Source organism: Epinephelus moara, chromosome 6 (assembly GCF_006386435.1).
Source record: "Epinephelus moara isolate mb chromosome 6, YSFRI_EMoa_1.0, whole genome shotgun sequence".
NCBI lineage: Eukaryota > Metazoa > Chordata > Actinopteri > Perciformes > Serranidae > Epinephelus > Epinephelus moara.
The window spans coordinates 12,460,806-12,477,350 of NC_065511.1; the positions used below are offsets into that span (position 1 = coordinate 12,460,806).

At 41.5% G+C, this 16,545-nt stretch overlaps 1 protein-coding gene across 1 annotated transcript in view; it reads right to left on the reverse strand.

The window, feature by feature from the left end:
* Positions 1–16,545, reverse strand: part of bckdhb (branched chain keto acid dehydrogenase E1 subunit beta) — a 67,196-nt gene that overhangs the window by 18,249 nt on the left and 32,402 nt on the right. Inside the window, exon 9 of the mRNA XM_050046944.1 lies at positions 936–1,022. Coding sequence (XP_049902901.1) covers positions 936–1,022 — 87 coding nt within the window. The remainder of the gene's footprint in view (positions 1–935; positions 1,023–16,545) is intronic.

The window sequence follows — 16,545 nt, forward strand, 5'->3', positions numbered from 1 at the left end:
AGCCATTTTGTATGATTTTGTACCGCTACACGTGTTTCTAGTGGAACTATGTTTACAAGCACAAGAGTTCAGCGAGCCACCGAAGGACCGCCCTGCAGATTTACTATTGGTTCTGCAACGTAGGGAGTTTTTTTAAACTCTGAAATTGTATCCGCCCATCTAAACACAAAATCAGGTCATCAGTCTTTAGTTAAGCAAAGTGTCTAAGGACTGACTTGTGAGTCTATATTTTAGCAAACCTGCACCATAAATTTTTTTTAAAAAAAATCAGAAAAACCACATACTTTTAATACAGAAGAAAAGTTGAGGCAAGACGATGAGACAAGATCTGAAGCCGTAAGTGCCCTTTTTCTAAAAATTTCTATGAATGATCATATCTCTCTGGAAGGTATAGGTGAGGCTGAATCAAACAGTACTTTTTATTTTTTGACACAACTTTCATCAGTCGGGCACTATGGGGAAAAAAAGTGTTAATTTTATTCATGGGGAATAATGGTAATCAAAGTCAATGTTAGGACAAGAGTACTTCTTGTTCCCCTCTGTCTGAGAAATATATGGGAAATTAAATGATAGCATTGTTGCTAATTTTCCTGGGGACCATGTGGAACCCCCAACATTTGGGTCCCATGAATGCTAACATTTTACCTTGACAACCACTATTGTAGATGGCTAAACACTGGCAGGCAGTATAATGCCTCTGTTGACCTGATACATCCCTCGGGGGATGTGTACCTCACAGTTTTAAAACCACTGCTCTGGGGCACTCAGTGAAAGGCTATTTTCGCTTTATTAGAAACTGGGACTTTTATTGGCAAAACCATTGCAAGCCATTAAGGCCGATAGCTTTGAAGACCACCTCCTACCCCCTGGAGCTACAGATCCCAATAAATGCTCATGAAACGGAATGTTCTGATACACAGACGGTACACACTCACCTGTACTGTAGAGCCGATTTCAGCAGCGAAGCCTCCGGTTAATGGTGCCTCATGACTGATGAGCAAACGTCCGGTTTTCACCACTGACTGAAAAACAAAGACACATACAGATGATTACAGAAGGTTCACCGGTCCCCTTTTTTGTGGTTTCGAAGCAGCAGTGTCTCTAAATGATGTGGTTGGCATCATCTGCAAAATTAAAACAGGGAAAGTTGCCAAATTCATGCACATCAGAGTTTAGATCTAATGCTGTTTGTAGTGCCCGCGCTGCTAAGCTGAACGGGTGAAATATCTCTCAAATCAAATAAACCTTTTTAAGATATTCACACAGGTACATGTTACTAGCTGCACAGTCAGTCTGTGCTATGTGGCAGCTCCATCACAAATGCATGTCAATAGGTCCTGAGTGTGCACACATGTGCGTGGATATTAGACCCATGTGTGTGTGTGTGTGTGTGTGTGTGTAAAAGAAAATAACAGATTGAAAAAAGGTAAATTTCCCAAAGGCGATTATTTAAGTACTACTTCTTCTTTTGCAACATGCAAAAAGCTTTCACTGTGCACCCCAGCAAAGTCATCACTGCTTACTCATATAAGTGCTCTTAAACACAAAAGTCTGTGGGAATTTGAGTGCACACACACACTGCGCGAGATGCACTGCAAGAGGTGCCATGTTGAGGCTGTATGTGGGCTGGGAGACGGGTGTTAGCAAGTAAGAGTGGTTCACATACTGCCTGCTGTGGTATGCTATATCTGCTTGCTACCCTCAGGCTGCATGTGTCTGGCTGTGTCGCTGTGTGTGCATGTATAAAATGGATATGACACAAGACTATGAGCTGGAGGGCTGATTTAGGCTGGTATACAGGGCCAACGGGACAATCATGGACATTAGAGGTCTCAGCCTCCCAGGCATTTGCATTTGGCTTTTCTGCAACCTGACATTACTGCAGAAGGATGCCTCTGCTCCACCCGTTATCTACCACAGCATAAAACCAATACTATACTATAATCTCATCCACTTGCCACTAGTCCAGACCAAAGCTATGTCTGTTCTATGCAACTTCAGCAAACCTTTCCTCTCCTCTACACAGTTGCTGTATTTCTATTTATTTAACACCTCTGAAACTCAACTCAGAATCATTACCAAGGGCAATGTGCATGTTTTTTATACATTAGAGAATGTCTTCCTTTAAACATGATTAAAAATACATGTGTAGACAGTAATATGTGTGAGTGGAATCCCTGGTCCATGTTTAGAACTGTGCACTGAAGTAACAGCACTAAACAATACACTCTTCATTTGAACACAGCGGGGTAAATATCAGACCTCTCCCTTCCCTCAAAGCCACAAACCAAGCCAAACAGCCGTCGTAACTAAATAACCCACTGAAAATAAGCATCACATGTCCATATGGCACTGTAAATTAGGCATGACATTTTTTCCCTTCAACAGGACCACATAGTACCGAACACAGGGGCATTCTGGGGCTTCATGCTGAATCTAAACAGGCAAATGTTTACATTGCTGAGGTTCCCGGTTTGGCTGTGAGGCACTAAATGACTGTGGCAAACTGGACCACTATCACAAAGTAGTACTGGGAGCTGAATGAGTCAGCACTGTGTCACTCTAGGGCACTAATATTTGATGGAATGCCAACATGCCTCTCCCTGGTAGGGCACGTTGGATTTGTATTTACAAGCAGTAATTCACAAAATATTAAAGGTTTAACACCATTGTAGAAAAGCTTAATTCCAATGCTCATGTCCGTTTAGAGAGGCAACATGTTCAGCAATCTTTAGCCAGTTGAGGTAAATGAGTTCAGTGTGCAAAAATCACTGATTATATGACACTATCTTCAGGAATGTGGAAGTTCATAACAACACTGGAAGACAATAACAACAGTTGGCAATCAGCACAGTGAGGAGGAATCAAGCGAGGGGTTGAGAGGAGGGCGATGTCTTGATGTGACATGTTGCTGTTAGGTTCGCCTTCGTACAATGACTCATACAGGTGCGGTGCTGCCCAATCCTTTACCCCGCCCTTCTGCTGAACTCAGTCCTCATCTATCACACACACTCTACACACAGAGACGTTAACGTAACTTTCAATTTATACTTTGACACCAGCATCACCCTGATATCCCTGCTGGTCATCTCCCTGAGGGGAGATCCATCATAGTACTCGCTGCATCAGGAGGAGTACATTCTTCAGATGCTTTTGACACAAAAGGAGCCTGCCACTGTTTTTACAATATCGTGGGATAGAACAGACTCTGGGGCCTGGGGAAAACTCCTGACCCAGTTAATAGACTTGACCCAAAACCCTGCTGCTTAAACAAAAGTGACAGGCACTGGCAAAATGCTTACAAGCTGGCACTAGCCAAGTAGGCTTTTCTAAGTGGTGTTGCATGCCAGTTCATAATATGACAAAATGCTCAAAAAATGGCAAAATGTGGTAATGTCTGGGACAGCAGTGTGGCACCGGGTGCACTGGTACAGTAGGTAATGCAGTTCATTGGGTGAGCTGAAGTCACTGCATTCCCGCCACAGTGGAAAATAAAATATAAACTGTTACATTAAATCAATGACATTTCCTCACTGTACATCCTCACTAATCAAGTAATCTGTAGCCAATGCATTGAATTAAATGCGGACGTTTCAGTGCTCATACTAATAATGCAAACATACATATGTTAATGAGGTAATATTTGCAATCTTTACAGTCTTAGTTTGGCGTGTTAGCATGCAAATAGTTGCAAATTTGCACTTAACACAAAGTACAGCTGAGACTAATGAGAATGTCATGGATTTTGCAGATATTTAGTCAGAAACCGAAGTATTGGACACAAAGATTTTGACGATGGCGCTGATTGAAAAGCCAGAGGACCACCTATATTATATGTTTGAATCATGGATATCTGGTCCAAGTCTCATGGCAATCCAGCCAACAAGTGTCGAAACACTTGAATCCACAAATGTTAACCTCATCGTGGCACTACAGTAAAAGTCAGGTGACCACCAAAGTTGTTAGGATTTCTCCTCTGGGCCACTAAAGAACAAATATAATGGCCTCTATGATCAGATTGCAACCTACTAATGAGCGGCCTTACATCTCTTCCTAACATGTAGCAAGCCAGCAAACTCTGGCTGTTGGAGCGTGAAAAACTGACCAGATATACTACGAGCGATGAGGAAGCGGAAGGAGCGGATGAGATTTTTCTTGCCATTGTTGAGATTGCTCCCTCTAATGAGTAAGGGTCTTTAGTTATTCATTCATAACAAATGTAATTTTCTTGAAAGTGCTGTATGTAAGTCTGGAAGTAGAGTAGTTGACTGTTGAGTCGCATTCCCAGGTTATCATCAACAATATTGGTGCTTTGGGGCTGGTGGTTCCGTTCAGACTACCAACCCAAAGTGTCAGTATTTCACGACCTGAGAATGAGACTTAACAATCGAGTACGAGTACGAGTACGAGTTTATGAGTTTTAAAAATGTCCTAGATCTTGTCAATGAGTTTCTCTTCATCCATGCTGACAGCTGACTGGAAGGAAAACAACAAAAAACAAGGACATCAGCATTGATTTTGACGTATATAAAGACTGTGTATCTTGTATATAACTATGTATCTTTATATACAGTCTATAATTTGTACCAATGAAAATATATCCGACGTGGAAAAAACTGTGCGAAACTTTGCAAAAACAGAGCCAGAGCAAGCGGTTTCTCAAACAAGCGACATGTCACTTCTCCTGCTGGCTGATGTACCAAGCAAGTTAGGACATCTTAATTGGGAAAAACCCAAACAATCTGATGTTTGCTCATTCACATCATGTCCTGTTAGCAAGAGGTGTTACACCTCAACCGTTCAGCTCACCTCACTGCCTGAGGTCCACTTACACACAGTTTGAAGAGAGAAAGAAACGACACACTTGTGCTGAGCCGTTTTTGCATCCCTGACAGGAGAGTAACTTCTACATAGTAATTGTGGCTGTAGCCTTTAACCCAGTTGCTTCCGGCTGCTGGATGGGTTTTCAGGAGACAGAACCATCAGCTCTCATCGTGTGGTTTGACCCTTTTCTCAAAAGTCATCCAGTCATCCTTATTTGCCCGTGACAGCCACCTTTCATGTCCGTAAAACTGGGACTCAGAACAGGGGCAAAGACGTTATTTTTACGGCAGCGGTGAAGCCACAGGAAGTACACTGGACACTGTAAGAAGATGATCAGTTAGATGCATCCAAGGGGAGAAATTATATATCCTGAGTGAGGACAGGATAGTTAAACATGTCATGAATCTTTCAATATATGGGGATCTCTTTGTTTTAGTTGTACACCGTGGCCTTGTGCCTGACGAGTTTATCACCGAGTGGCTCCTGTCCTGTGAATCAAAGAGCATTGCCGCCCCACAGTAAGAGCAGTGACAAGAGTATTTAAAGGAAATAGCAGACTGTGTGCTGACACTAAAGTAGATCGTGACAATGGAAATGTGTAGACAATCTCAGAGTGAAGATGAGTTAAGGATGCTGGAACTGAGTGTAAGGCTGAACAGGTAAATAATTAAGGCTGTGTTTCACACACACCTTGTAAAAGACAAAGATTAACCAAAGCCAAATTTTAGTGTTAAACAATGGCTGTGATACTGAATGGTGACAAATGGATATGCATGAAAATACTGGAACTGGGAAACTGATAAATTAAGAGCGCAAATGAGAAATTGGTGTATTGTGCAATTCCAGCAAGAAGGAAACTGATTCATCTTGTGACAAAGGATTAAGTTAGTTGGAGGATCAATGGTTTGTTTAATTCCATTTTCTTTCTTTTTTTTTTTTTCAGATTTTGATTTGCTCTATGAATAATCTTCTGCAGTGCACAATACTCTTGGACTGAGTCTAGCATCCATTTCGAATGTTTCCTAACACCGTCTAGCTTCTGAGAAAAGCCAACAATCTCCAAGGAAGTCAGGCTATAAATTAGTCAACTTGTCATTTACTACTCAAATTTTCCCAGGCAATAATTACATGACAAAACAAGAATACACACCCAAGGCCGTGCTTGATTTAAGTGCCAGCTAGGACACTGTGGCATCACCTCAATCACACCAGTTTCATTTCAGTGCAGGGTGGACACTTGCCAATGTCAGTCTGAGTAGATAAACTTGTAATTGCTTCATGAAGCATCTGACTTTATATCTGAAAAAAATAAATAACAATAAAAATAAAAATAAAAAAAACCCTGATTTTGCACCTCTTGCAGTACTCTCTCACCAGAGACTCACTCTAGTAAGAAAATACACTATTTGGGGCCAAACTTCAGTAGTTCACATCCACATCAGATTGTACCCTTTTCCTAGTTGGTGGAATGTTTGAGGTCAATTATGGTTCTGCATGTACAGTTCTGTAAGTTGCAGGCTTCAGACATCCTCCCCCCCCCGCCCCGGCCCAGGCTCCGAGTCAAAACGTGGGCTCCTGGTTGGTGGCGGCTGGTGGTAGTTGGGCTGGGCAACAGCTCTGGTGGCTGCAGCTTTACTACTCATTGTGCTGCAGGGCTGTCATTAGATGCCGGAGTCGTTCCGCTGGCTGCAGGGGAAATGTCATGTTTACTGCCATTCCCATACACACCCAAACCTAATGAGCAACATAGAGCTCGTCCTCCTGCGTTCACTCCATCCTCACTTCGTCAGTCTGTCTCTTCCTTCATCAGGCTCCCTCCATCCTGTTCTTCCTGACTCTTTCCTCCATGCTGTGGTTTGACTCATCCTCGTCATCAGTTTTTCTCTTTGCTCCTCCCTCCATCCATCCATCCCTCAAACCATCCACTTATCCTACTCTGCTTTCATGAAGCCTATGCTCCCGGTCTCAGCGCTCCCCACTCTGCGTCCTCACCACTCAGAGGCTGGCGGCCAATGACCTGGCATAGCCTCAGAGGCTAAAGTCAAATCTGTCAGTCTCCCATGGCATATATACTCTCTCTTACACACACATAAAGCCCCACAAAGGCATGTGCACACAGACCACACAGCCACATATGCACACATGCATAGTATGTTCAAGTCCATATTCACACATGCAGTTTATTTAGGATTGATTGATTTATATTTTCTGATAGTGACAGCGAGTTACTTTCACAGGTTGCCTCCTGCTGCTGATGTTTTCATGGTATTTTGGCATTGAAGTGTCATCTTAGCGACAAGGAGATGCATACATATAGTGCCAAAAAACAGTGGCGTTTTTCTACAGTATACAGAGCACTAATTCTTTTTACAGTGTACAGACTATGGGGATGAGAAGTGAATAAAAACAGTCCGTACTTGAAGTTAAACTGGGCTGCGGTTTGACTGGTCCAGAATCACATAATGTGCTTTCAAAGTTTTCAAAACACATGTGAGAGTCTTTCCAGAAGAAGTTGCCAACACTTATTTGTTGGATCTGTATTTTTACGCCACTAAATTGGTCGGGAATAATTTAAAAAAAGCGGTGATGACAAAATCTGCTGTGCTTGTACTGTATGCATGCACACACACACACACACACACACACACACACACACACACACACACACACACACACTAGACTGTAAGTGACACCCCTCCTTCACATATAGTATGCCTCCTCTTCCCTCAGGCCGTCCATCAAAAGGCGACAGGAAGAGAAAGTTTAGCTCTGTGCCGCCACCGAGGAGTCGTCCTTGCCACTGGATCCACTGGCTTCGCTGGCTTTGCTCCCTTCCGCCGACCCTGTAATTGCGCGGTCACCACAGGGTCCTTACTCATGCACCACCATGTGATCTCCGTGACAAATGAGAGTCGGGACGAGGCTCGACTACTTGCTGGGGCCTTTAAAGTGGCACTCTGCGATTAGCGGAGAGGGGTGAGTGCTCGGCGAACCGGAGGCCCTGTTAAATCACAGCGCTGGGAGCGAAGCAGGGCGGTAGGAAACACAAACACTCACTCACTCACTCTGTGCCATACAATCACTCGCTCTCTCTCACGACAGAGAGAGGGAAAGTGAGAACCAGTGAGAGAGGGAGGGTGAGAGAGCACGAGAATGAAAGAGCATAGGAGAGAGTGTAGAACAGCCTCGGTGCTGGGCGGAGGGCCAAGCCATCCTCCAGAGGAGCCAGGACGCCAGAGGAGACCTCAGACAGAAATAACTCCAAACATCCCATAAAGTCCCATTAAAACCAATTCATCTCAATTACTCCCTGACATACACACACACACTCTCGCTCTACCTTTATGCCCTGCAACCACACTGTACCTCCAACTGCATCAGTATGTACACACAGACACACGACTACTACTGTACACACTCAAACTTGGTGACAGCTACTTGTGAGCATCCCAAAGGCTGTCGCGTATATGTGCAGACGGTAAGGTAGTAAAAATCAATCAGTGACTTTTAAAAGGCTCTATAAAATGCTTTACACCATAACAAAGGGTGTTTTCTGTGGATGTAACATTCCAGTCGGGGGGGGGGTTAAGTTATTTCTTGTGTACTTTTTGAGTACTTTAAAGACATCTGTGACTTTACATTAACAAGTTAGCTAAAATGCTCATGGTAGATCCTCCAGGTGTGACTTACACATTCACCTTTATCACCAACATTAGTGCATATATGCATTGTTCTTTTTATAAGTGCAGGACAACCTGCTAAAAACAGGTAAAAGACCCCTTTCCCATTGCCAGAGGACAAGTATGCATTTCTGTTTTTTTTCTTCTGTTGAGTTCCATTCAATGTCAAAGATGCCTCGGAAAACAGGTTAGCAAGCAGTACAAAGCAGCATGGAAGCAAATGAAAATATTATGGTGTTTAATACTTTTTTTTATTAAACCTTTCAAACTCAGTGCTAATTTGGAACAATGTTTGAGCGCTGCTTGGATAGACACAGATGAAACTTGTGGCTGAGATGCCAAAGAGTCACAGAAGTTACTGAAGGTTGCTCCTGAAAAGGGGCAAAAATGAGCCTACCAACCAAGTTGAAGTCTTGTTTCCATTATTGCCCATCAGAGCTGGAGCTGATAAATACCCGTGACTACTGCAGAGTCACTTGTCATGGGAATGAATGCTGATTACAACCTTTCCCACGCAAGACAAAAGCCTGATGTTAGTGGGTGTTCGTCGGTTGCTGTTTTTGTTCAGCAGGATAGGGGCTTTGGAAACGTCTATCTTCCATGACGGGTTGCTGTTTGTGAAAAGTTGTGACTGCTGAGGGCTAATCCTACTAAAAATGTTTGGAAACTCTGAGGAGCGCAGTTGTATAACAGAGTGTCTGTGTAGACTGGTTATATTATGCATTAAAAAAAGAATGAGTAATGAAGTTGTAAAGTAAAGTAAAAACTGTGCAGCCTGCACGATTGTCAGCTGCAGTTACTGTAATGATTTATTCTGCGGTTATTTCTATTCAAAGTGCCAGGCTGTTTATTTCTTTAGAATAATAATGCTTGTTGTAACCACTATAGTGACCAGAGACTTTTATTTACTGTTGTTTAATGTTTAATTGTCTGAATTTTGTCCCCTTTATGGTTAACTTTAGTAAGGCTACACTGAGGAAGGCTGTTCAAGAATGCTAATCTGGTAAATGCTGGGGTGCAGAGTGCTGTCTACAGAATTTAGTTTTGGTTTGGGCAACAGGCCTCTGTGGCGTGATGTTGCTCTGCTAGTGTATGAGTTGATGTGTTCATGTTCCTAATTTTGTAGCTCAAAGGTGTTCTTGAAGTTAACTGCTCTATCACATACCATTTGTTCTGTACTCAGCCTCAACCCCCCTTAAAAATGTGACGCAGTAATGTTTCCTCTTAGTGCTTTTGTCAGAGTCATGTAACAGTGTTGATTTGTTTCTACAAAAGATAGAGAATTAAGTGTCTTGATCAATTTTTCTGAGCAAAAATGCAAAATGTTCTCCAATTCCAGTTTGTCAAATTTGAGGATATGCTGCTTCTCTCATTTTGACATCATTGTTAATTAAATCTTTTGGGTTTTGTACTGTTGGTCAGACAAAACAAGCAACATGAAGGAATCACCTTGGCTTCTGGATAAAAATTTGTTGACATTTTTTTTTTACTGTTTTCTTAAATTTTATAGACTACGTGATTAATTGAAAATATAATCACTCTTGTAGCCTCTATAGGTAGTTATTAGTTCTATGTAGCCTCTTGATTCAAATTTATTTCTCAGAACTATAAAACTGTGTTTGACTAGGTTTATCTTTTCCGTTCTGTGTTTCAAACTTTTTTTTTCTGTGTAAAGTATGAAAATCTATGAGTAAAGCCAATTTTCTTTGCCTTGGGGAAATCTAAAAAGTTGATGACAGTTTTTAGCAGTGTTGTCACATTAGTGTAACAATTCTACTATGACAACAAGCCTAGAGTACAGTTTATTGTACGGTTTTCACATGATAAACTGCCTTGTTTTTGCAGCATTTGCATTTCTTGGCTCCTAAACAAGGACAGACGACAAAATTACATTGTGCAGAGAACATGAGTGTACTGTTAATATTCTGCTGATGTTGCTACATTAAAATAGAGTCAAACCTTCCAAGCAACTACGAGGAAAGACACATCTCATGCCCATGTAAACACAACAGTGTTGGATCATTAAAAAAAGGGTTCATCCCTTCGTGCTAAGGTTTTATGGAAATAAAGAAAATCATCAAACGCAACAACAGCTTTATCGCGGTAGTAACATCCCAAGACAACACCACAATTTCATTAAACCACCTTAAAAGTCATCACAACATACAATACAATATAGGAGGCTATGAACACAACCCCCCTGCCGCACCACTTCACAAACCTCCAGCACAGGAAGCTTATTTAATGCGTCCCAGGACCAGTGACATTCCTACAGAAGCACTGGGACATCACAGAGGCGACTGCATCTGGCTCCTTTCATTACTGTGCAAAATGAGGTTTTGGAAAAAAAGCTGTGTCACCAGATCTATTTGTCTCTTTCATAAACAGTGACTAACCCATTTTGTTGTGATAGTCGACATAATTTACCATGACATTTTTGGAATAAATTCAATTCTATTGCGCATAGACAGTATGTTAAAAAAAGGGGGGAAGAACATATGTTTGAGTGTACATATCCCAAGTGTTTTGACAGTATGGCTGTTTACTGTCATTGCAGCTGGATCCATTAAAGAGAGACAGCTAACGCTAGCTAGATCCCCCTCTTTTGTATAATGTGGGACAAACACAACATTCAGTTGTGCTAAAAACTCTGCTGAGTCATCAGGTGATGAATTAACATGGATAAATAGTAACATGTGGTGGGAATCAGTGCTAGGTTGACTAGCTTGAACTTGGATGCTAGTTAGCCAAGCTGGCTAGCTTCCACTGTCTGAGTGAAAAACAAATTCATCCGTACAACAGACCTTTTCACAGAAGACATTTTGACTTGTCATTGTAAGAAAATCAGGGGTGCAACTGATAACATTAAGGACTAAGTGTCCCAGTAAGTTATTCCAGTGAGCCAGCATGCACAAGACCAGCAGCTCCCCTAAATGTAACGCAGCCATCATTAATGTAATTAAAGAGACCTGTGCTTTTCCCACAAAGACAAGTCAAAATGTCTACTGTGAAAAAGGTCTATGGGTCCTCCTAAGTGTTGAATGTTGTAAATGTCATATATCCAACAGCACAGCATGCGGGTTACTTGAGAAAGGTGGGAAAACGTCTTGTTTCAACGTCTGTGGGCTGTACAGGGACCTGCCGTGTTCCAGTCAGTAGCGCACCACAAAGGTTGACACGGCATCTCCTAGAAACACTGGCTCTAAAATGTCAGTTACCAGATGCCACGGGAAACACCCACCCAGAGGAATTAAGTTTAGTCACTGTTTACACTAATATGTCCAAACACAGTATTTTCCTTTTTTTGAAAAATGGAAAAATGAGCTTTAACTTCAAGACAACTCCAACTCCAGCAGCTTCAGTATAAAAGACATCAGAGTGCTGCCAAACTGAGAACTCTGTGATGTGCAGTCAAAAAAGTCAAAACTGAACACAGCCAATGAAAGTTCAGAAACACTAAATGGAAAGTAATAATTGAGAGATTAAATAATTGTTAGCAATTCCTAATTGATAATTTTAAAAGGAAATTTCAAAAATACTGCAAGAAAAATAAGCATGACACATTAGTGAATGTGTTTTTGATTAATCTTAAGAGCTGCTGTGAAAAAGGAAAACATAAAAACCTCTGTTTAAGATTGATGAAAATGTTTTATTACTTTTTGGTTTGGTTTCAGGTTATGTAACGGATTTCATGATTTATAACTGACTTTTAAAGGATCTGGAGGATCCTTGGGCAACAAACTATCTGCTGGTGTGTGCTGTATGTGAGCGGACCTCTTGGATGTCTGTGCGTCCTTGTGACTTCAGACACTCTGCCTTTTCCACTCCGTCCTGCTATCGGCCTACAGGCTGACCTCGATGATCTCAATCTGCCCACACCTCTGGCCAAGCCCTCTTAACTAAACCGTCCTCTCCAGTGGAAAACTGACGACCTGGCCCAAAAACGCAACAAGCGGTCCAATCTAAAGTGCCTTTTGCTTTTAGAGGGCTCGCTTCATAACAAAAATTGTCACTGCCATCATCATCATTATCATTATCATGTGGTACCAAAATCGTGTTTAGCCAACAATCACTGCGTGACAGAAAATGGAAGAGAAGCGCAATTTCCCTGCCTCATTTTGATGTTTCCGCCCATTTTCAACAGTGTCTGGTAATTAATCTCATCTGTCTGATCTATATGGGAGACATCCTGGGGTGAGTGCCACAGCACACTGAGCTGTGGTAATCACTGGCTACTCTGTCTCTGTGAAAAACAACAACCATGGCTAATATTCACAATGCATTTCATTTCTCTATTTGTCTATCAGAGCTATGAGCCTATATGATTTTTCAATGCGTCCAAGTGTGGATTTGGCCACATTTCTCCAGTGAGTGACACTGGGAAGAATTTGAGAAATCTCCAGTGCCTAGCTGTGGAATGTGAGTGTGAGCTGCTGCCAGGAGGAAGAATGGAAAAGAAGTCAGTAGCAGACAGTCAAGTGGGGGGTGGGGGAGATTGAAGGAGACACAGAGGGGAGATTACTCTACCTTAAAAATCTTTGGTAAACCACAAATGGGGTTCTCCAACCACACATTTTGTGATGTACACATCTAATCTAGATTAATTACCCAAATGGGGGAAAATGAAGTGCTGGTCAAGGATTTATTCTTTTAGCAGTGTTGCATTACGCCATACTTTTCACTAGCGACACCAGGAGAGAGAGAGAAAGAGGAGCTGGACCCATCACAGAAAAACAACCATGAGTAATTTTCCACTGATATAACCACCAAAACACTGCTGCGGCATGACACATGACAGAGTCATGACACATGCACACATTTGCCAAAAGGCACGTATGGCCCCCCCTCGCCCTAAAATCCCCCTTCCTGACTCCAATTTTCATGCAGTGCTCTCTTGCGCTGCATTTTCTTTCTTTCTCTCCACAGAGTCCTGCTGGTTCGGTCCACAGAGCCCAGTGTTAACACTGTAATTACAGACGTGGGCTACAATAATAAGAATGCAGGGAGTGGGGCCCAAACCTCTGGCCACTTTCTTCCTGTGCCATTTTCTTCTACTTTGATTGTTTCCAGTGTGTGTTTGTGACAGTGGGCCAAAGATATTAGGAGCGTTGTGGTGGGCCAGTGAGCAGATACTGGCTGAGACCCCACCACTGAAAGGGAAACACAGGCATAAGCCCGGTCCGTCTGAGTGCTAATCGCTAGCAGGCTGCCTGTCCCCATCCCTGGCCCGGCTCCAGACCACAGACTCAGATAAAGGAAGAGTCTGCTCACCACTGCGCTGGGTGTCAAATCTGGCCAGGTATCACCGAGGCAAGGGAATCTTAAAAATATGTAGGTTCACGATAATAATCAATGACATTTTTGTTACAATAAAACCCCATTTTAGATTCACCCACCAATTGATAAAAAACAACTACTTAAATGTAGAGCCAGTTAATCAACAGGTTTTACACCCACTGTCTGGTATGTTTTTCCTGGAAAACAATTCCCATCATTTCAAAAAATATTTTTCCTGCAAATTGCCAACATCCTACAGACCAGTAACGTTCTCTGTGTGGAATTCTCGTTTGTTGAAATTGTGAACATTTGACGTTTTAATAGCTGTTAATAGCTAATTTTGAGAACACTCATTCCACCAATGGACATCATGAGACCTTAGACATGCACACTGTATGAGTGTGTTTGCAGAGAGTTAATTCTTAACTTTATGGCACTCCTTTACTTATCCCTCTTTCTCTTCTCCGCCTTCTGTCTCTTATTAGCTGCTTTTACACCCACACAGATCATTCAGTGGTTGAACTGATTAGGGATCAGCTAAATTCTACAGCAGTTCACAGCTCCTTGTATTTGATGGTACGTGTAGAAATCACTGGAGCCATTATTCTTTGTTGCTTTAATGAGGTGGACAACAATGGCTGATTTCAGTGTCATTTTAGTATAACTGTAGCTGCTGTTACCACACTGACAGAGGAGACAGACCATGCATGTATTAAGAAAATCAGACAGTGAGTGGCTATTTCCACAGACTGCTTACTGTCTTTTTTTTTTAGATCAGACAGCTCTCTGAACCTCCTGAGACACATGGAGTAACTAAGTGCAAATGGAGTCTTTGTCTGATGTACCCTCACGGTCCTATCAAGTACCCCTTCATTGACACCTACCACAGTGTTTTTTATGGATTTTAACAGGAGAATATTTATTTTATAAAGCTAATATTGTTACTATTACTTTTTCATACAAGACACAAAGTTGTTGGTGTTCATGTTTGGTCTCATTGTTTCTGCTCTGTTGTTTTGGTCAGGTTTGCATTGGTGCTATTTAGGTTTGGGCGATATGATGGCATATACTGTACGACAATAGAAATATGTCCCCCGGTAGAGATTGGCAATATAATTTCTACCATTGGAGCTATTTGGGGCAGGCTATGTAGGGCTGGATTCTCATGTGATCTCTTGATTCTCGTGTCATAGCAATTCCAGCTACCTTGCAAGGTAAAGTCATTTGGGCAGACATGTAGGAGAAGACTGAAGCTGTAACTATAGAAACCTGTGAAATTTATATTTTCAGACACCTTAAAGCTTCCATTTTGTTTTACTGTTTTGAGCCTTTTTTTAAATCACAATCATTGTCTCATGAAGCAATTGCTTTTTTTTTGTTTGTATGGAAGTTCCAAATAAAAGGAAATAATCAAATGTGATTAAGTACAGCATGTTTTTTTCTATCACAGCAAGTCATTTTAAGTTGTTACAGCAGGTTGTTGAGAGGCATGACAATAAACACTCTGAAAATCAGCCTCACATCATATATACATTTCTTTTTTTACCAAATTAGTTTTTTTAATATTAGCTGAGGGACACCTCAGTCTTTCTGAATACTCCCTGGCAACTGTAGAATACATGAACCACTGCTTGGAAATTATTCTATAAATCATTTCTGTAATTTTAGTGATTTTTGGTTCAGTAACAACTGTTGCAGAACCAAAGTAGTAGAGTGTTAATAGAACATTTATTTCTGCAACAACCACAGAAGCTTAAAAAAACCCTCTACTAATCTAATCTTAAATCTGGGGCTATCATTGAGGGTAAGATAAGAAAAAACAAAAGCAAAGGAAAATAGTAACATTATGAATTTTGTTCTTGGGCTTTTTTCATATTCAGATTCAGATGTTACTTTAAAAAGACTACTAAAATAACGATAACTTTACCTGCAGTGTTATTGGACATTAATGGGTTTTATTGAACCTTTTTAATAGATTCACATTAAAGCAATGATTTATTTTGTTATTTGTGGTTTTATTGTTTTAATATTACTTCTTTTTGTTGTTCATGGAAGTCATTTGAGAGGTCTATTATCATTTTATCAAATCAAGCAATTATTGCAAGAAAAAATCATCAAGACTAAATAAAATTAGTGTCACAAACTCAACTCATACGGTTACAATTTCACTGACGCTCTCTCACCCTGTCATTACTACTGTCCAGACAGTTTTGCAGTTTCCTGTAGCCTTGCTCTTATTTAAATAACACTAGTCTAAAATACAGTGGAAACAAGCCGTTCTTCTTCTTCACAGCAGCAACAGGCAGGTCCTGGGCCCTCATCTGGAGGCCACCTGTTGGTAGCCGTGATTTGCTGTTCTAAATCATTACCATAATGACAAGCTCAAGGTTCATCTTTCTCATTGGGAAATGAAGCGAAAAGGATTGGCCAGCGTTTCTACTGTACGTTCTTCGGTTGACATTCATGGAAATGCATGGGTCATAGGAAGCTGCGGCTGGAACAAGGACGAGAAGTGATGTCGCCAGGTTCGGATTATGTCATGAGACACCGCAATATACTAAGTGAAGAGGAGGGATGGATCTCTGCTGGTGAAGTACAATCAGTGAACAAGTTTATAGGTTGGGTTGCAGCATCACCAGTGTGGTGACAAGTTAAATAAAACCTGCTGCTCCATGTTCACATGCAACATGCAAAATAGGATCATGGAAGCGTGCTCTGAAGCGGTGTTTGCCAGCAGACTCATTTCAACAAATTTCCATGTGGC